General features: G+C 39.2%; 1 protein-coding gene across 1 annotated transcript in view; it reads right to left on the bottom strand.

Moving 5' to 3' along the window:
• GRM5 (glutamate metabotropic receptor 5) overlaps nucleotides 1-22,396 on the bottom strand; it is a 325,549-nt gene that overhangs the window by 40,262 nt on the left and 262,891 nt on the right. Inside the window, exons 4-7 of the mRNA XM_067568535.1 lie at nucleotides 21,669-21,904; nucleotides 7,691-7,937; nucleotides 3,818-3,986; nucleotides 843-969 (exon numbers count right to left, since the gene is read on the bottom strand). Coding sequence (XP_067424636.1) covers nucleotides 843-969; nucleotides 3,818-3,986; nucleotides 7,691-7,937; nucleotides 21,669-21,904 — 779 coding nt within the window. The remainder of the gene's footprint in view (nucleotides 1-842; nucleotides 970-3,817; nucleotides 3,987-7,690; nucleotides 7,938-21,668; nucleotides 21,905-22,396) is intronic.

The following is a 22,396-nucleotide window of genomic DNA, read 5'->3' as shown; positions in this document are numbered from 1 at the left end:
GAACCAAGATTGCAAGTTCCCTGGGATAGTGACTGTCTTTTTGCTACTTGTTTTTATACAGCCCAGCTCAATGAGAACCTAATCTGTGGCTGGCATTTGTAAGCGTTAATGTAATACAAATATTTGAATAGTACTACTACTATTAGGCAGCTAGGAGAAAAACCGGGAAGTAGCAGTGTTGAGGTGACAAACTGCATTCTGCAGACTTCCTTACACTGGAACACAGAGGCACATTAGCCAGAGCAGGGTGGACATCATCCCTGTGATTTAGTTCAGACATTCTGGTGTGCCCAAGGCTATTACAAATTTTGGCACTTTTTGGATCAGTCATGCTTTTAGGAGAAGTAATCTGCACAGGAAACTGTACAGAAGGTCTCACAACTGGCTAGAATTTGGATGGAAACAATGATATTTCACAGAATTATTTTACACTTGTCTTGAGGAAAACAGAGGCATCTAAAAACTGGACCCCCCTCAACTTCTATACAACAACTTATCTCCTAAGGAGGTTCATATATGAACCTGTCCCAATGATTTTGGGTCACTTTGGATCTAAATTCAGAAACTGCCTGTTTTCTAAATCCACTGGCTCAGATCTTTGGGAATAGCTGGCTCGATGAATTTTCCTTTGGTTTGTGATAAAGATTCATGGAGAGCAGCTTGGATCATGAATACAATTGCCAGTCTCAGTTCAAACTTGGACCCAAGCCCCAGGCTAAACAAATTCCAAACACCCTTAATATTTAGTTTCGCAGTGCATATATTTCTCCAACTCATGTAATAGTGTATGAACATTTCCAATGACTTTTACTTGGTTTTAAACACAACAATAACTCAGTTACCTGTCAGGTCATAAGTGGGCCAGGAGCCCAGCTGGCATGCCTTGCATGTGTATTCATCAAAGACAAACTCATTCTCTTTACAAGGAGTACAGGTCCAGCAGCAGCTGACTTCTCCTTTACGGATCACCTGTGATGAACATTTAACAATGCAATTAGATTTGTTTTTTAAATCAATTTTCTTTAATGCTGCTGAGGGTCCTTATTTGATTTTTAAAATCCCTTTTTTACTTATTGTTCCTAACAGAGATATGCCTGTTTCTTTCAGAGAGCCCCTTTTGCTAATATTATTCTTATCATTATAAACTCTTCTGATCTGAACCGCGTGATCATTCACATAGCATGAACCGTGACTCATGGACATTGGAAGAAACAATCATGGAGGATAGTTTGCAACTGTTTTATAGGCTGAAATATGTTCAGATACATAATTTGTCAAAGAAACACATTTCTAATGATCAAAATCTTTTCAATGATCATTTACACACAGAAGAAGAGGAATAATGTTGTTCACTGTAGATAATTCACCCAGCTCTAGTTTAAATCTAGCATGAAAAAGTGGGAAACCAGCTTTGCTTCCCTAAGGATTGGGCTGGAGTAGGGCTCAGTTTTCATCAGTTTATGATCAGTTTTAATGAACATTTAATAATGAGAGTGTAATGTGTGTCCATTTTAACATTCAGGACTGATTTTCACCTCTTTCAATTCAACATGTTACATCCTACTGCACCCTGGGAATTCAAATATGTGTTTTTCAAAATCCCCCTTTATCTTCTTTTGGCACTGAACACATCTGTGATCTATGATGATCTGCCAAGGGTGATGAGAAGGCTTTTTCCTTTTGAAATAAGTATTCTCTGTGTCTGTGCTCATCACATTATAACCATTTGTAAACAAATGCTACCAGCTACAACATTGGGCTGACTTGTATTGCCTTCGTAGAGATCAGTTAAGAAGGTGGTTTCACAGGCAAATGTCACGGATTGGGATTTTAATCAAATGGAAAGAAGCATAGTCAACAAAAATCCTGTGTGGCTGTTGTACAGCGCAGGAACCTGGGAAATAAGTGTCGTTCAGTGGCTTTGAGCGAGCTTCCAAAGATGTGTGTTTTTTTACATTAGAGTCTTAAAGGGCAAAATCAGCAGAAGAATTAAGTAAATGAGAAAACAGACAGGAGGATTTCCAAAAAAAATTCTCGGTTTGTGAAGGTTTGAGAACACCCACAACTCCCACAGGCGTGAATAAGAATTTCTTAGCACATTTCAGGATCAAACTCCCTTTCAGATGTGTTTATTATGGACTTTTCAGCTGCTTCACTGTTCCTTTCTTTTTCGTTAACATCCAACTGCTGTCAGTTGCAGTTGATTGCACAGTAAAACCCCTGATTTATCCAGCCCTATTTAACCAAATCTTATCCTTTGTTCAACTGCAGTTATTTCCCCCAGCCACTCTCCTGCTAGTCATTCTTGTGATTCTTCAAACCTGTTTATTCAAATAGTTTTGAGGTCTCCAGAATATTTGAGATGTTCAGGGTTGTACTGTATCCGGTTTGCATAAGGCCATGCAAAAAGGGACATGATGAATGCTGCTGAATAACGGGAAACTGTTATTCTGTGTGCTTCCCTGGGTAAAATTCTGGATCCATTGAAGTCAATGGCAAAACTTCAATTGACTTCATTCAATGGAGCCACGATCACATCCCCCGTCTTAGCACATGGGCTATTCTCCATGACAGAAAATTTGGGATTTATGGTCAACAATCTAAGGTAAAAAGAAAGAAGTTTACAAATATGGGTCCGGATGCAGCACATTTAACTTCAAACACTTGCGTAACTGCTTCTAGTTGGGGGTCTGTGGTGAAGAGAAGTCAGGCACAAACCAAAACCTGGATCCAAACACTCCTGAATTTTTGGAAGGTTTAGATCCAAATCCAAAACTTGTGACCTGGGCCCATCTGTAGTACAGTGACACTGCTCACCACACGTATTGCTTGTTGTGAAGCCAGATCATTACATTTAACCCCCATGAACACTTTTTATTATTGCAGACCGTAGACTGAGTCAGATCACGCACTGCTATTTCTTTTTGCTTCAGTGAATTAGACCTGATTCACGTCACTTTACTGAGAGCAGAATCATGTCCGGGCTCCTGTGCTCTTTTCATACAGAGGTCAAATTTTGCTTTTACATCCTCTCATTCAGGCTGAGCCCCTTGGTTCCCTAAATCAGAGACTACCACAACTTGCAAACTGCAGACTGCTAATGAAAAAAAAGAGCATGACAATCCCTAAGCTGTGATTTTAGCTAACCCAGCAAGTTACTTACCTTTCCATAAGATTCTCCTTTAAACATATCATTATTATTAGTAATAAATGAAAGATATTTCCTGTGTTTACTGTATTATCATTAATAAGAAGACATTAAGGACTCTTAGGAGCTAAGGCTAAAATTTTCAAAATTGGGTGGCTAAAAATTAGGTTCCTAAATCCAGATTTTAGCACCTAAATGATAATAATTATTGAATTTATTTGCTGTGGACTGGTTCTTATTGTGCTAGGCACTATATTACTGTTATTTATTATTTGTGTTACCATAGTGCCTAGGAGCCCCAGTCATGGAGCAGGATGCTAGGCATTGAACAAATACAGAACAAAAGATGGTCCCTGCCCCAAAGAACTTACAATCTAAGTATAAAACAGGAGGTGACAGGTGGATATAGACAGATCAATGGAGGAATACAAGAAAATAATGAGACAATTATGAAAAGAGGAATAAGCAGTAGTCACATAAATAATTTTTTGCACTTTTATTTAGGTGCCAAAAATGGTTTTAAGGTCTTAACTTTAGGTTCTCAGGGTTGCAAATTTTGACAAACATTCTGGGTATGCATTTCATTTCTATGCCGTTTCAAAGCACTTCTAAACATTTCAGAACTATGCAAATAATACATCAGTACAATAAATACAGCACCCTATTTACCTTTATCTGTCCTTTCTCACATGGTTCACTGCAGACAGATCTGATGACAGCATTTTTCTTTGACCATATTTCATCATCATCCATTTTCAGTTCACCATTGTCCCAACTTCCAACATTGATATAGTCAAAGTAATCCTTCCCCATTTGCTTAAAATTCATGATCTCATACCTTTTGAAACACAAAATGAACAAACAGCTGTGATGTTTAGATAAGGGCAGAGATTTCTCAAAGTGTAACATGGGAAGTTCCATGTGTGAACAGGTTGAAAAGTCACCTGCATTAGCTTAAAGGGTCTACTAAACAAGATAAAAATGTTTTGATGAAGTACTTAATAGTACAGTATAGTATAACAATAACATCATAAATAAAACACATAGCATTTTTTCATCCATAGAGCTCAAAGTATTTTAAAGAAATATATCATTATGCCTGTTTTACAGATGGAGAAACTGAGGCCAGGAAGTGAAAAGACTTGACCAAGGTCACACAGTAAGTTAATGACAGAGCTACAAGCACCATATCAAGTCTTGTAAAAGCTAATGGTAAGATTAAGTGTTATTGAGTGGTTTCAGCAACTGATTTAACACTATAGCCCAGAAGAAACAATTCATCCATTACACAACCAGGAAGAAGAGCTGTGTTATAGTGGGTTTGGGTCATACTTATTTTTCTTGCTCTTTTGGCCAAAAAATGATTAACACCTCAACAAAAACTAATCTTGTACGGCATGGTATCAAAACAAACCTTAAATTAAGCAAGAACAAATGCCAGACTGGTCTGGGTGAGTTTAGTTATGCAAAGGAGCTCAGCTGGAAAGGGGGAGCAACAGTAGAGATGGAAAGCCCTCAAAACAAATAGGTCTTTCAGAGAGTCATGTGCATGTTATCATAACTAATCCGATCCACCTCTCATTTGTCACAATTAAATGCTCCATTCAAAATGCTGCCTGCAGATGTTACAACCTGGCACTCTGATGCTTAGCAAGAGAAGACCTTTCAAGGATTAAAAATAAAAGTTATCCCATACACACCTATGTGATCCATATTTAGCTTTATTAGAATATTGCAACACACCTCATAATGCTGTTTCATGAGGATCACCATTCAGAATGACAAACTTTAATGCCAATATTTAACAGACTTCTGGAGCCCAAAGACAATGAAATCTGAAATAGTTACAAAAGAACTCTATGCATACATCACATTGGGAAAAATGAAAGGGAACTCTTAATAAAATATATTTAACTATTGCCCTTACATTCGGTATCTCTCAGATGTCCTGTTCTCAGAATATGACTGGCAGAAGTTCCCAATACTAAGAAGTCCTTTAGCTATTTTGGTTGTTCAGTAGCTACTGTTTCTCTGAAACTAGCTTGAGATAATGCCATAAGTTCTGTCAGTTGCTTTAGGAAGCCAGGGACCAGATGGTACTGTATGTTTCCAATGTTGTCCAATGCACAGGGCAAAACACTTGGTGCAAACTCACTTTCACAGGAATTGGCATGGTGAAGGGCTGATTGCCATTAACCTATTGATAGAGTCCAGCTTGAACATTAACACCTTCTTTACTTGGCTTTTCAATTTCTTCTTCAGAGTTTCCATCATATTGTCTAACTAGTCATTTTCTTCCCATGCAAGACAATTCCTTACGTGTTACTTTGTTTTCTCCAAGTTTTCTCCTTCTATCCCTATCCTAAACAAATGGGTCTAACTCCTCCATGAGCCTACCTGTGTGCTTTAAGTTAAGGGCTTTCTTTAAGGACTTTACTGGTTCTAGGCTAGAATGCTTAGCGTCTTGCAGCATTGAGCACTTCTTGTGTATTGTCAAAATCTTGAACTCTCTGGGGCAGGGAGTGTCTTTGTGTTATTTATTCAAACACTAGGGCACTTAGGCACAACAGTAACAACAATAACACCAGTTTAGATAAGGTATGATAATTTAAGCCAAAACAAATGCAGACATAAAATAAAATTAGGTATCATGACAGTTTACCTGTCCCAAAGTAGAATGTGTTTAGGAATCTATTCATATGAAAACAATTTTCATTTGCACTTGGAAGCAGTGTCAAATGAGAGTCAACTGCAGTAATTTGCTGTACTCGTGTTATACAAAATCTTACCACATTAGTAATTGTCTGCTATGTTAAATTAGTATCACATTATAAATAATAATTAACATTCCCATTTTTCCTCATTAACAGCACTTGCTTTGATTTATTCAGTATTAAAAATGAATACCAATATGTGGACTGCATAGTAGTAAGAAACACAGGGCATGTTAGAGAGAGAAAAAAATGGGCCAAATTGGCAAATAACTGCGGTATTGTCTCTACCACTGTGCATTGACACCTGTGCTGACCATTGTGAGACTGGACTCTAGGTTTGAGAGCACTGTGCCCAGATACTACATCAGCTAAAGTGAAGGTCCAATAGCTATGCTGTAAACAGCACAATTTGTTTAGCTTATCAAAAAGAAGGTCAAGGGGTGACATGGTCACAGTCTATAAATTCCTACTTGGGGTTGAGAAATCTAATAATAGAGGACTTTTCAATCTAGCAGACAAAGGTATAACAAGATCCAGTGGCTGGAAGCTGAATCGAGACAAATTAACATTGGAAATAAGGTGCACATTTTAATAGTGAGGGCGATTAACCCTTGGAGCAAATTACCAAGGCTTGTGGTGGTTTTTCCATCATTGTAATTTTAAAATCAAGATTCGATATTTTTCTAAGAGATCTGCTCTAGTTCAAATAGGAAATAATTCAAGGAAGTCCTATGGCCTATGTTATGCAGGAGGTCAGACTAGATAATCACAGTGGTTCCTTGTGGTTTTAATCTATGATGCTTTGTAACATGTGGAGAGAACCATGCCTCCATGAAACTTGTTTCTCTCCATCCAAGAGGAAGCCATGCCTGCAGTAGAATAAACTTGGATACAGCACGGACAGGAAAAACCTTTGTCTTGTAGCACTCAAATATGCTTTCTGATTTGCATATGAAAGCCATCTCTCTCGCAAAACTAAAAGAGACTAACAAATATTTGGATGGGCCCTCGTGACATCAGGGAATGTCAATTAGCTGAAAACCTATAGGCACCTTGGAAAGAAAAGTTAGTGGGTCAAAGGGCTACCTTATCCTAGTTAAAATGTATGGGGGAAGGAGCAAGATAAAACAGCCACCTTCTTCACATGCTTGATGGAAGAAATGGCCACAATAAACACTTTAAAGTAAAGGGGATAAGGTTAAAATAGAAAAAAAGAAACAGATTCAGGCTTCACAAAGATACAATAGCTTTAATGTTGGCTTAATCAAGGATGCAGATATTTAAGACAGGGAAGAGGTAGGGATGAGTTCTGATTCTTTCTCCTAATATTGCTAACTCTAGAGTCCTCAAAGAACTAGGGACCAGTCCATCTAGAAGACAAAGCAGGAGCTAGGAAACAGAGGTAGATCTTGCTGAAAAGTGTTTTTCTTCATACCTGAAAAAAAAATGTTGCCCATACTTTATAACTAAAGCTAGTGGGTGCTCTTCTGGATTTAATAATGTTAAATGTTAAATAATGTCACTTGACTGAAAGATCACAGAGACCAGGTCTATGTTTTTAAGTAACTAGGCCTTTAGAGCCTTTCCTACTCTATATAATGCATTAGTTCGCACATTGAGAGCCCTGCTTTACTCAGTGTACATTCAGTGAGACAGGCCTTCTTGGGAACCATATTGCCTTGCAGAGTAAAGTGCAATCAATGTGGAGCCCTTGTCTTCGAGAATGAGCAACTTGTTGAAGACACCCTCTATGGTTATGATTAAAATAATGAGTTAATAACAAAGCAGCATATCTGGCACTGCATTTTCTAATTAATATTAACAGTACCTTCCTGGTGAGTCTCCATTCTCATCGAACAAGATCATGTCCCCAGAAACCCCAGTGAAGTTAGTCTTCATGAGAGAATCCAGGAGTTTCTGACCATCTATTGGCTTCATGGCATCACAGAGACCTGCATAGCCTGGGCATAGTGACATCTGCATGTTGTGAAGACCATACGCCATAGAATATATGGCATTGATTACGAATCCCATTTTAGAGTCCTGAACATGTTGCGTTTTGAGAGTCAACTCACCTGTTCGGAAACAGCACAAAGTTTAGTCATTACGTTTGACAGAAACATGATTTTTGCTGTATACCCATTATTAGTTAAAAAACCCTCTTAAGAGACACTTAGCAGCACTAAGCATATATATATATATGGGAGGAGAGAAAATATATATATAAAGGGAGGAAAGAACAGGTCCTCTTTCAAACATTTCATGTTCCTGTTGGTCTCCCTCTCAATGAAGTAATAGAACCTTTGCATCCTCATTTTCAGTTATCACTCTTTCACCATACATTTTGTGTGTGTGCGCATCTATTAAATCATACTGTCATACTTCAAGGCTTCCAGGAAGAACAACAATCTATGAGATTCTCCCTTTGTGTTGATGTGCCATGCAGTCGCCTGTGTAATAGGAATCTTGTGTATCATCTTGTGTGTTTCCTGATTTATGGGGCAACGGCAACAAAGAATGAAGAAATCCACGGCAACCCGAGGTTGCAGTGTCAGCAAAGTAGTCATTAATATCATAGAGCTTCCCGGTCCTGTGAGGTGGTAAGCAGTCACTGCTCCTGTTGAAATCCTTGGGAGTTGTGAATGCTCAGAACCTTACAGGATTATAGCTTCTATGAGTCATTCAAAACTGAACTTTCCTATGCCTGGTAGTGGAAGTTAATGGGATATGTGGAATTGAAAAGGAGCATATTTTTTCAAAGAACGCCATGAGAAACTTGTTAATTGCCTTAAATAACATCACATCAGTATTTACAGTATTCCCTAGTTGAGAATAAACTTGAAAGGCCATTTTACATTTTTTTAGAATTTAATTTTTTAATTTAAATTGTAATTTAAAATTTTAATTAAATAATTTAACTTATATATATATATAAAATACATAAAAACGTAAGTATATACATATATTATACATAATATATATATTAATATAAATTAAAAATTTATAACAATTTTAATTAAAATCTAATTTTAATTTTAATTTTTTAATTTTTTAAATTTAAACTTAAATGTTAATGGACATTTTAAAGGCCATAATTGTCATTTTTGGAAGAAATTGAGACAACCCTGCAGAATTTTTGTCTGCAACAGTGTCAAAGAGACACAGACAACTAGTTTAAGCCTCACATGTAGATAATGGCAAACGCAGAACAACCCTAAAGCTAGCTTAGCTGCCTGCAAAAGCTAATCTTCCAGTGGAGTAGAGCTGAAATAATGGTGCCTGTCTTTCCTTCCTGCAGCCAACATAGGGGGCCAGGCTGATGATGAGAGGTAGTGGCCAGGGCTCCCCTGAGATTCTTGGCTGTCGTAAAAGCTTTCCTCTCTTCATAAGCTCCCTAATGCAGCATTTCCTTTTCTTCAGCCCCATCTCCGGAAGGTTTCCTCTTCCATACCCCAATCTGATGCATTCTCTTTGCCTCATCCTAAGGGTAGTAACTGCCCCTTTCCCTGAGGGAGAGGCCATTAGAGGAGCAGTGATGAGGAGAAGTGTTAATGGAGGCAGGTTATGGTTTGACGTGCAGGGGAGGCGTTCCACATGTGTAGAGAGCTGGGCTCTGAGGACAACTAAACTCATCTTTCCTTCTCAAGAGACAAGTTACTATTTAAGAAAATGAATGTGATCCTTTTCTGTTAGAAAAGAATGTTCGACTTTACATAGAAAACTTTTCTAAGGAGACCTAAGTCTGGTTAAATAAACAAATACATAAATAAATTGAACGTTAGTCAACTCGGTCATTCTGATCAGACACACGCTATTCAGTGGATTCGGTATCCAAGCGGTAAAAGGTGATGACTATGAACTGACTACATTTCAGGAATGAGTACCAAACCCAGATCTTCGATTCATGAAAGACTTCAGTACCTCACACATTTAAAGAGAGTTAGGAGCTGTTTAAAAAACTTGCCCAGCTCAATTTTTTAACAAGCTTTTAAATGCATGAGGTAATGGCTCCTGGGTCTATCTTGCTTTCTCCTTTGGAATTAATACCTGTGCAAGGCAGCAGGCCAGACGGTAGTGTAGAAGGATTGGAAGAGCTCCACACTAAAGGATTGCAGCCAAAACAAACACAAACCTGCACCTCCTGGAAGGTTCCCATCCAGTGAACTTAGATATTCATCCATTTCCAGATAGCTTCATGTTTTCCAGTACAGCAGATCTTCTGGCACAATTCCAATTAGTTATTATTTTTTTTTATTTGTACTAAAGTAGCATCTAGAGGCCCCAGCTGATTTTGGGACCCTATTGTGCTAGGTGCTGCTCTGATCATTTTACAATCTCAAACCCCAATCCAGGGGGGGAAAGGTATGAATGTGCTAAACTTTAAGCACACAATTAGTTCCATCGTAGACAATGGGACTTAATCAAGTTAAGCAAGTCCATAAGGAGGATTGGGGATCAAAATAGTGTCAATAGACAGGTGGGAAAGGAGGCAGTTGGGGAGGAGGCATCCCCACTCCCTTCCCTCCCCCCACCCAGTGGCCCTTAGCTATGTGTGTGCATATTAACAAAGGGAGGTACATGACATGATTTTTCACATGGGGCTGGAGAACAACCCTGTACTGCACTCGTCCAGCAATGGCAACTCTAGTCTTGCAGAACTGGGCCCAGCTCCCTGCTCTGCATGTTGTGACATAGCACTTGGGATGGTGCTGAGATCCCATGAGCCACATCACAGTGCCAGTCACTTCAATTTGGCCCGGCTGTCCCTCCTTCATGACAGAAGGGCAGCCAGGCCAAACCTGAACGACACTGCGAATCTGTGCACCAGGTCACAATGTCCAGAGTGGGGAACCTGGCCCAGCCCCATGAGACAGGTGCCAACCATGCCAGGTGAATGCGCGGGAGGCTTCCTTTCCAGCCCGGAGCCCCTGAGCCTTCAGGGGCCTCTCCTCTGCACTGGGCTGAGATTAGGTTTGGGTGCTTGGGCAGAGGGTACAGCAGGCATAATTTCATATGTGAAATACACAGGCACGACAATATGTGTGAAAACCGTTAGGTATAACTGAAGGTGGTATCACCAATGACTCATTGCCCTACCCCACCCATTGCAAAACCTGACTCTGCCACTGAAAGGAGAGGAAAAAAGAAGTGTAATTCCATTGTCTCTCTTCAAAAAGGGATTGCAAATGTATGTGGCTGTCAAGAATATTCCTAAAGAATATAATAGTTAATGCAAAAACAAAAGTGTTGAAAGGGAGATAGAACCTCATGCTGCAGGGTTTAAGACCATGTTTAAGACCAAGGGTTTAAGACTATTAGTGAGACCAACATAGAGGATCAGATTACCATATCTGTTTACTGTGCAGTTTCTTGCACCTTCCTCTGAAGCATCTCATACTTGCCAGTGTTGAAGACAGGATGCAGGATCAGATGGACCTTTACTGCTTTTAAATTACTTCTTGCATATCCTGCTCAATTTCTCTGATCTTTATATCCAGAGTATATTTATGACTAGATGACAGTAATAACCCTTCAGCATTTATCTTCCAGTAACTTACGATTCCCCATTGTGTCCCATTGCTTTATCTGTTTTGCTCTTATTCAGAACTATATGCAAGTTTGAAAAAAGGAGGTCTGCTGAATGTCAAGCTTCTTAACTTTTTTCCTTACATTTAAGCTTGGTCCTTTGGCCTACTTTAGTCCTAGTCATATTGAGGCGCACGCTCCAGGATTCACTTTATAACCGACTCATGTTAACAACACATTAGAAGCGCCAATACAGCCGAGGGAGAGTAGACTGGATACTACTCTGCCTCATGTATCATCAGTAAAACTGTCAGCTACTTTCCAGCCATCTTTATCACCGGTGAACATTCAGGAGGCAGAAACAGCACGAACCGTGAATGCAGTGCTAGCAATTTGATACGTAATGGGAATAACTGTGACATGGGAGAGTAAATGATGTCATAAGGGAGAGTAAATGATGAGCTCTACAATATCTTTTCCAAACAGTCACTATTCTGGTTACAACCACACGTTAATCCTTAGGGGTTCATCCTGGACCCGAGAAACCTTCCAGATCGAGGTTTAATCATGATCAATATGTTTCTGTGAAATGTTTTGTTTTCCATGAATTGGCTTTTTCTGATGAAAATCATGTCATTAAAAAGTCCCTGACCAGCTTTATTAAGGATTGCTGTGCACCTGCATTGGGGAAAAAGGGGGCTGTGTAGAGACCCAGAGATTGTGCAGAAGGGAAGCGGCTGCTGCCAAGTGGCACTGACCACTACCTTTCCTTTGAAAGCTCCACCCCTCCAGTGCACCAATCAGAGCACCAGAGATGGCACAGAGGGAAGTAATCTGTGCCTGCAAAAGAACTTGGTCAGATTCCATCCGCCTTGGGGAACCAGGGGTCAGATGGTGGCTCTGAGAAGCACAGTTTGGTTCCTTCCCTGCTGTTGGGCAGTGCATCAATGTACTGGTCCTTACTGTGGCAGGGTGAGAGGCTACCAATCCAGTCTTTAATAATGTATAAAATGTAGGAGTGGTGCAAAAGTTCACCAGAGCAAACTATGTATAAAGAGCTGTTTTCTCATTGAAAACTATTCATACTGATCAAAAGATGAACAAGGGGACCTAAAAGATCTTTCCCTTCTCTCTCCTCAGGTCCTGATTTTCAGAGGTGCTGAGCACCCACAGATCCTATCAGCATCGGGTGAAGTGGTGAGTTCTCAGCCTCCCTGAAAACCAAATTTCCTGGGTTTATGACTGAGTGTGAACTTTTATTAAAAAAAGAAAAAAACCTGATACTCATTTGTTTCATTCTCCTGAGGTAATGTTTTTTCCTAATTAAAAATAATAGGCGTAATAACTGTAATGATAGATTACATGTAAAGTCCATATTAATCGAAATTAAGTGGAAAGTTGAACAAGCGTATTACATTAAAATGCGCACAACTTTATCCAATTACTCAGCCTCAAAATTAACAGCTCACAAACTGTGCTGTTAAATACAGTGGCCAATAGAATGATGTACACCAGAAAGAATATTTATTTTAAAATGATAATTCCAACTACCTTATTACAAAGGATGGCTTGAAAATTTAATAACTGAATTCTGAGTAGTAGCTCTCACTGTTGGGTTTTGTGCTGCTGTTTTATAGAATTATTATCCATACTTTCTTGACACATTTGATCTCACTCAGTTCACCTGATAAATTGTAATGAGGCTTCTTAGTTCTTCATAGAAGCTGCTAGCAATCGTCAAAGGAAATCTGAGGGAATTAGCTGTTCTGAGAGTTTTAATAAAGGTTTCTATAGCTGGGGAAAGCATAGTTCAGCTTGCCACACAGGGGCAAAATTAGTTCAGCTTGCCACACAGGGGACAGCATGTGGCTGTCAGTCTGCAATGCATCAAGGTTAGAGAAAATCTAGAAAACAAAGTGAAGGAAATACATTCTCTTAACAATACTGAAACACTAAAAATGAAGATTTGTTTGCATTAAAGTCCCAGACCAGAATAATCCCAAACTTTGGGAAAATTCAGAGCTGGATCCAATTTTGTAGCTGGCCTGCGTCTCTAATTCTGTTACAAAGTCTAAAGTGACCTGAGCCCCAGCTCACCAAGGTTATTTAAGCACATGCCTAACTTTAAGCATAGGACTATTCCCACTCTCCTCAGTGGGACCACGCATGTACTTAAGGTTAGGCACTTGCTTAAACACCTTGCTGAATTGGGTCTTAGGAAAGCAAGTAAGCACATGCTGAAATCTATCCCCATTTAGAACAGCATTTAAGCATATGGTTAACTTCCAAGCATGTACTTAAGCATCATTGTCTTTGAATGGAACACACACATAAATGTACACTCTGGCACATACTGAAGTGCTGTCCTCAGTAGCGGGTCCTGATTTGGGGCCTTTGTGGGTTTGAGTCTGGGCATTTAGGCCCTTCTCTCATGGAAAAATCCTGTAGATTGTAATGAGGATGAAACCAATTTCAGTAGAAATTACTCTTAATCAATCAATAGAATCTAATGGAGAACAACAATACAAATCTATTTATTTAATAATTCTATAGGGTGATATAAAAAAATGGAGACAGATGCCCCTTCTGTAGAATTCCATGTGCTCGTTAAAATGTCCAGATAAAGTATATGATCTTTTTCTATTACATGCTACATGATTTTCCAGGATTTTCTTTCTCTGTCTTGCGCATTCACATGGGGGAAGAATGTAAAAAGAAGGAAACAAATATGTGTGTTGATACTGATTTCCCCAGTGCTCCAATTTGAGGAACCTCCTGCCATCTCACTCAGGGTGAGAACAGTTGGTTCAACTTTAAGGAAAAGATATCAAACAAACAAGAAGAGCCAACCTGATGGTATTCAGTGCTATCATGTGGGGATAATCAGAGTTTGGCTTCTAACTTTTTCCAACCAGCAGGGACTGGAAGCACTGTGGAAACAAACATGCTTAGGCCTGATGCAATGACACACTTTGTATCTCTCTTGAGCATCCCCTCTGGTTGATGAGCTAGGTAATTTTGAGAGGCTCTGGAACTAGGTCCATCCCTCCGAGACCTAGCAAGAGTTATTGCTGTAACAGAGTGTGCCCAAGTGGAGCGAAGTAGGTGAGAAAAAATGAGGGACTCTACATGGTCTCCTCCAAAACAAATAAGCTTTAAATACGAATCAAATTGTTTTTATATTGTGTTCATGTTAAGTAAGTGTGCTAGTGATAGGGAATTATTATGAATCCTGTTTATTATGGTAGTGACTGGGGATGAACTATGAATGGGGTCTGAGTGTGGTAGGCACTGTACAAACACACATATGACCTCTCCTGCTATTCAGTTTTACATTCTATCATAGAATAAAAACAATGAGAGTCCGATAGCACCTTAAAGACTAACAAATTTCTGTGGGCATAAGCTTTCCTGGGCTGCAACTTGCTTCATCAGATGCCCATGAAAGCTTATGCCCACAGAAATTTGTTAGTCTTTAAGGTGCTACAGGACTCTCATTGTTTTTGCTGTATACAGATTAACATGGCTACCCCTTTGGAATTTTTTATCATAGAATAGAAATTTCCCCCAACATTTATTCAGGAACATTGAAAAGCTGCATTTGAAAATGTTAATATTATATTATATTATATTATATTATATTATATTATATTATATTATATTATATTTATTATAAAAGTTGAAATGAGAAAGTCAAAATGATTAAGATTTTTTTATGCTTTTCTCTTGAAAATTTCATCAAACAAACTTTCCTGAGAAATGTTTTGATTTCAGCAAAATGGCATTTTCCCATAGAAAACTATTCCATGGAGAATTTTTTGACCAGCTCTGGTTGTCACCCTTTGGGACTGAAATGAACTGCTAGTGATGCGGTTACCATTGTAGCACATTTTCAGTATTACAGCCATCTTGCAACATTATCTCCAATAAGGGCCTGAGCTGGATTTTTCAAAAGTATTGAGGCACCTAAATATGGGATTTTCAAAAGTGCCTAAACTAGGTAGGTGCCTAGTTCCCACTGATTTCAGTAACTGACTGAGGCGATTTTGAAAATCTCATTAGGCAGCTATTTGTACATCTGTAGATGTCGCCATACTTCTGAAAATCCTTTCAGCTTCTACAGATCTCATTTCTTTTACCATAAATCATAATACAAGGTCCACTCTTATGGATACAAAAGCATATTAAATGTATGCACAAAACATGCTGTATTTGCAAACACTGAAAGTAGTATTTAAATTCTATCAAAGTAAATATGCTGCAAATTGAAAAACTAAAAAATTGGTCCAATTCAGCCACCAAGTAAGAAACTTTATCGGCCCTGCATCCATTTAGTTATAGTTTACATTAGTTCCTAAGGATAGAGAGAATCTATCTACCTGAGTTATTCCAAAGAGTTGTTAAGGTTCATGATCAGATACATAGTCCAGGGGGAGTGAGAGAGGGAATGAGGTTGAAAGGGATCAAATCATAATGGGAATGTGCAATATCTAAGGATACCAGCATGCATAGAAGAAGAGAGATAGGAAGGACAGGGTGGAAGAAAACGAGTATTATCTTTGAATTCAGCATTCAGAAGAGTTTGCAGAATTTGGAAATAAGTAACAATAGCAGGAAGAAGAAATTTGTTCAAGAGACTGAGTTATGAAAGCTTTAAAGTCAGGAACACCACAAATGTCTTTCACTGGTCAGGTATAGCACATTTGATAGCTCTCCTCACTACAGACTGCTTTCTTCTCTGAGAGTCTCTAAAAAATGGAGATGTGTTTGCATTAAAGTTCCACATCAGAAAACCCCCAAACTTTGGGAAAGTTCAGACCTGGATCCAAACTTGTAGCTGGCCTGTACCTCTGTGATCAGCTACATTGAAAACCTCTCTATCAGAACTACACCTACCACCCTTCTGAATTTTGGGAGACCTTGGATCCCTGTAATTTGGGTTTGAGCATGTTTCTAATAAATTCTAGGGTTAGAGCATGCATCTCAACCTGCCAAGTCCAAATGCGTGATGGAATGAATGCCAAAGTGCCAGACGGAAGGACACAAAAATTATTCATGCAGGACAATTAAAATTGACTCGTTTTAAAACAGAAATGAATTTTTCTATAATTTCAGTTTGATGATTTTTTTTTTTTAAATTTCTGATATAAGTAATTAACCATAAAAGTGAGGGGATGCCAAATATATGTGGAATATAGGTAGCTAAAATTAGTGATGTCCCTCAAAATGAGGGAAATTTGAGAGGTACAGGCTAAGCAAATGGTTCCCAGTCCCTGTCCATATTGGCTGTGTCCTAGTCAGACAAAATCATCTTTGAGTTTTTGATTTTAGGTTTAGCCGACATAAGTTTACAGTGCTGCAACGTAACAAGATGACATTTACATTTGATTCCAACATTACATAAAGAAGGCCAAAAGAGCAATTTGTGCTAGAACTCCAATATCAGGGGACTTACATTTGACAACAACTGTCGTTAGAATCTGAAATACCTTAATCTGTGTGTCCTCTCAATCAGTCTACCACTCCAGCTGGTTGAGTTTCAGTGGAAAATGTAGACATTTTTACATTTGGCTTTTGTGTGCCTGGTGTTTGCTCTATAACAATTGTGGTAGGAATCTGGTTAAAGTTTTCCCTATGCTATTTGGGCATTTCCATCTGTTTTTTTAGGTAGTGAGGAACTAAGTAATTTAATCATTAATGGAAAGATATTCTCATCTTTTAAGGCCTTGCTCTTATTCATTCAGAATGCTGGTGCAAAAAATGATTTTCCTAGCCCGTTGCTTTGACCATGGCATCCCTCTCTTTGCATCCCTCCATTCCCTTCCCTATCACACCAGACATAAACTGCCTTGTTTTCACTTTCTAGGCCAATCATGTCCTACCCCCACACTATCTTTCATCATCTCTCATTCACTATAAGATGTCAACTCCTGCCTTTGATCAGCCCATGATGACAGCCTCCATTGCTCATTCATTAAATTTTCCAGCAAACACCTTTGTGCTTTCTCCCATGCTCTTCACACATTGGAGAAGCTTCCTGTAAACATCTGCAAAGCTACTTCACTATCCTCCTTCAAATCCTTCCTTAAAATTCTCTTTGCTATGGTGCGTACAAAAATCTTGACAACAGACAGGCTGCTGGATGTACTGAGACCAATGGCTATCATAATGAGGCAATGCTGTCTCATTGTACTCCCTGTAGTGAGGGGGCGTGGCCTCCCTTGGAGATGGACAGGGTGGGACGGCTTGAAGTCTTACACTCCTCTATTTGTCTGTCTGTATCCATCAGTTGTCTCTTACTTTACACTTAGACTACAAGCTTTTTGGGGTAGGGAGCATGTTATTATTCTGTGTTTGTACAGTGCCTAGCACAATGGGGGCCATGATGAGGTTCCTATGTGCTACAGTAATACAAATAAATAACCAAAACAATAATAATTTGAGCCAGAAGCACCCATATTAGAGATCCCAGGCTGACAACAACAGACTGGTAAATTCAATGGATAAAGTCCTTGCCCCATTGAAGTCAATGGCAGTTTTGTCATTAACTTCCATGGATCCAGGATTGTACCCCATGACTTATTTGGGTGAAAACATTGTTGTTAGGAAGAAAAGGCCCTAGGAATTTGGGACTCTGTGTGTGTATTTTCTTGTGAGAATGAGGGAGACACTGATGTATACTTATGTGCAAAGTCTAAAACTATATAATGTCAAGGGAATGGATTAACCTCCTGTGGCATGGTGGTGGTTTTGGAGATTCATTGACTTCATGTGGAATTACTCACCTGCTTAGAGCAATTCTCATGTTTCATTGCCTCATTAAACTGGGGCCTTGGTTAATAAAAAGCATCTGACTGGTGCCAGAGGGGAAGCAAACTCCAATTCTTGTAAAAACCCAAGAGTGCTAGGGCTATGGAAAGTCTCCCATTAAAGGTGTGTTTTAAATCCTTTGCTCTGACCCTCAGTCTACTTAGGCGGCTCACATCAATTCTCCTGTGACACAAAATTGGTAACATTGAACATGAAGTCAGATTATTCTGCAAACTTCTTCCTTTCTGTAGTGCTCCATCTGGGCAGAAAATCAATGTATTTAGCAACAGCCGGAGCAGTGGCGCCCTTTTGGATTAGGTAAATATACTCAATCTACAAATGAAAAATGACTTAATGCTAAAATGTTAACCTCAGCATGAGTCAAAGTATATGTGAAGAGATGGAAACTTATGATAAATTGATAGAAATAAAAGAAGAAAAGCTATATCCATCTGGGGCTCTTTTTCATGTGCTCTTTACTTTATCATCATGTTTTCATTTTGCATGTCTCACTGAATTTTCTCCTGCCCTAATAATAATTACTGTGTAACAATGTGTATATTTTTTTTTTGCCTACTCTAAAATGAAGTCTACAGGGCCACCATCACTCATGAATCTATATACTTTGCATTTGTGGAGGGCGAATCTATCTCATCATCTCAATATGCAGGGATTTGAAAGCACAAGCCACAGTTTTCAAACATGGATGACTAAATTTACATACCAAAATCCAGATTTAGGCATCTGCATATGCAAATTTTGGCCATTATTTATTTCAATATTTATTTCAATATTGTTTATATGAATAGTTATTATTATCAGTACGGCATTACTGCATTAAAATTAAGTTGTTCACTATAGGTCAGATTCTGCATTCAAGTGCAGTAATAAGTATATTGCTTATTAAGCAAATTGTTGTTTTAACTATTATCTCCCCCCTCCTCCCCAATGCCATCCCACCTTCTTGTCTTTATTTTCTTGTCACTGATTAAAACTGTGTAGTGTCTGGATAGGGGCTGCATTTTCTTAGTTGTCTGTACAGCTCCTGGCACAATTGGGAGTCCTTTGACTGGGGTCCCTAGGAGATACTGAAATAAATTTTTAATGAAACTCCTATTGAGTTGAAAGTATTTAATTAGATGAAATTAAGGGTAAAATTCTGTTCTCACTGCAGGATAAATATGACAAATCAATAATACATTATTTTCAACTGTAGGCCTCAAAGCGTTTTCCTAAGGAGGGCAAGTATCAATATCACCCTTTGTCTGCCCATGCCAGAAAAAAGACAGGAGACAATTTATGAGGTACAGTCAGGCCACAACTTTATTCACTTACGATATCTGGGAGTACCTGGCAATAAATTGTGCAGTGCAGGTCATCATTATTTCCTTAATTGTTTCCCCTATTTGGGAAGAATGCTGCCAGCCCTCCCACTTCCCACCATGGTTGCAGCAATCCCTTTGCTAGGACCCCACTGTCCTCTCCTCGTATGGGAATTAAAGGGGCTGCAAAAGCGGTGGGAGCTGGCTTCCTGCTCTACCAGACATGGGAGCCCTGAATCCCTCTTTCCCTGCTTTCTTAAGGGATGCTTTCCTCTAAATCCCCTTCCAGTCTATTTTTTCCAATCACTGTATCCCTTCTGTAATGAGTACTTTCACACATCTGCCACATTTTTTAATTTATAAAGTTGTGATATTTTAACTTCCCTACACATCTTACTGGGTACCAAACCTACTGTGAGATGGTGAACAGCCCACCCCACCTCAGCCAGTCTGACAGGGAGGGAAGAATTCCTTTCCAGCCCCCAAGGAAAGTGGTGACTGGTGTATTGCTCACAGTGGTTCATCAAGACATCTAGTCCTACTCTGATTCTATAAGTGGGAAGGTGGATGGTGCCAGCCTGATCCCAGTGAAAGAGAGCTTCTTTGGAACTGCCTGGGGTACAAATATCACACCCTCCTCTTGTACCCTCCACTTCCCGTTCCTCCCTGGTCTATCCTGGTAAACCTTTCCTTTCCTCCCCTCGGTCACCAATAGCAGAGGAAGCTTCTATAGGGGCTACAACCCTTGTTCTTTCAGCCAGCTGGACATAGCATCACATACAGTTGCAATGTGCACATTTTTACAAATGAGGAAATTGAGCTGGACAGACATTTAAGTCCAAACTTTCAAATGTGGGTGCCTATAGGTAGACACCTAAATCCAAACTTAGCCACCTAAAGAAATGGCCTGTTTTTCAGAGGTGCTGAGCTCTTGTTGACTTCATGAGGAAGCCATGCTGTGATGGTGGGAATTAGAAGCTATTGTGACAAAAAACCAAGGATCTGAGGCCAACTACTGCACACCCCAGGCTTCTTGCTGCTGAGGGCAACATTCAAAGAAACTCTGCAAGGTGAATATCAGAGTTATTAGTCAATCGTGTTCCCCACTCGTGAGTTTTAATACAAGATGGTTAGATATGAGTCAAACTCAGTGAGTAGTGTGATGACCAATGAAATTGAGTGTAAAATCCATGTGCACATTGAAATGGACAATTTAAACAACCTGGGCACATTGAATATTAGCCACCATACAGAATTCCATAATTCTGTTAATTACATGCAAACAGCAATGATAAAGCATTTAAGGGTATTCTAGTCTAGTCTAGTCTAGTCTGGTTCTTTTATTGAGCATCAGAGCTGAAGAAAGTATTAAATGAGACTAATTTGACAAATTTAACCTTTCTTTTTCAGTTCATGAATTGTTAACAAACAGATTATGAGGAGCCTAAGTCTCATTTTCAAGAGTGACAAGCACTCAGGAGGCTGAGTCCCATTGACTTTCAGTTAGACTTAAATTATTAAGGCACATAAATGAAATGCATCTTGGTCACTGCAGGCATCCTGTGAGATTTTCAAAAATACTAAGTCCCTAAATCCCAGTGAAATCAATGGGAGTTGGGCATCTAATTAGTTTTGAAAATCCCAAAAGCTGCTTCTCTGCATTTTCAGGCACCTAAATACCTTTTAAAATCTGGTCTTAAATGTCTAAATTAGTTTTGAAAATGGGATATAGGTTCCTAAATCACTACTACCTCTGCATCTGACGAAGTGAGCAGAGTCTCACGAAAGCTTATGCCTACAAAAATTAAATTTGTTAGTCTTTAAAGTGTCACAGAACTCTCGTTGTTTTAGATAGTTTTGAGAGTTTTATTCTAAGTGACTGGCCCAAGGTCACACAGGGAAAGGAAAAGTTCAGGGAACTGGACTGGGAACTCATGAGCAAGCTAGTACTCTAACGTCTTGACCAGTCTTCCTGCCAGTGGCAGATATGGGATCGAAAGTCCAGACATTTTTAACTTCCATCTTAATACCCATTCCTCCAGACCTCCCTGTCTCAGCATGGTATTATCTGTTTAAATCAAGCCTTTAACTTCATTGATTTTACGTAAAAATAAAGAAATACATAAATAAATAAAACCAACTGCTTACTGTTGCAAGTCTTGTTGTATTTAGTATTCTCCTGCGGATACCCCTGCAGTTGGCACTGGAACCTGTGCTGCCAGAATTCCTGAAACCATGGGTTTCGGAGATTGGTTTCTGGCCGAAGCTGCAGGTAATAATCATCAAACCATTTCACATCAGGAGATTGTAGCTTGATTGTTATTCCGCCAACAGCTTCACGCTGATACCCGTCTGTCACATCATACCTGTCTGCCCAGCCATCACTGCAGAGAGAAATAAGAGAGAAAAAAACACTCTGTGAAGATGCTGCTGCTTCATGCACACTCTAAAGAATAATTGAAGTGCTTCCTTGCAAATAGCAATAGAAGCAAATAATACACACTTGCACCAGAGATTTGGAAGGTGGAGTTTGATGAAGTATCAGCAATATTTCTATTATTAACATTTAGCATCCTCTATTTTCTTACACTGAGCATTCAGCAGTAATCAGAATCTTCTATTTATATAGTGTATTTTTCATTTTGTATCCCAAGGAATCCAGACTAGCATTATAAACCATTGCCCTGATCCTGAAACTGACTATGTACATGTGCACCTCTGCACTGCACTGCACTGATGCCCAGTGACTTCAGTGGGGCGATGATTGTATACAATACATCTGGGTCTCTGTCAGCATTGGAATGGCTTCAACTTCTATTGCCTTAAGGCAAATAGTATGCAGGATACTGCACAGCATTAGAGAAAGGGGATATTCT

Source organism: Emydura macquarii, unplaced genomic scaffold (assembly GCF_026122565.2).
Source record: "Emydura macquarii macquarii isolate MOO-44397 ecotype Brisbane River unplaced genomic scaffold, CSIRO-AGI_Emac_v2 contig_318, whole genome shotgun sequence".
Classification (NCBI taxonomy): Eukaryota; Metazoa; Chordata; order Testudines; family Chelidae; genus Emydura; species Emydura macquarii.
This window is presented reverse-complemented; position numbering and strand designations above follow the sequence as displayed.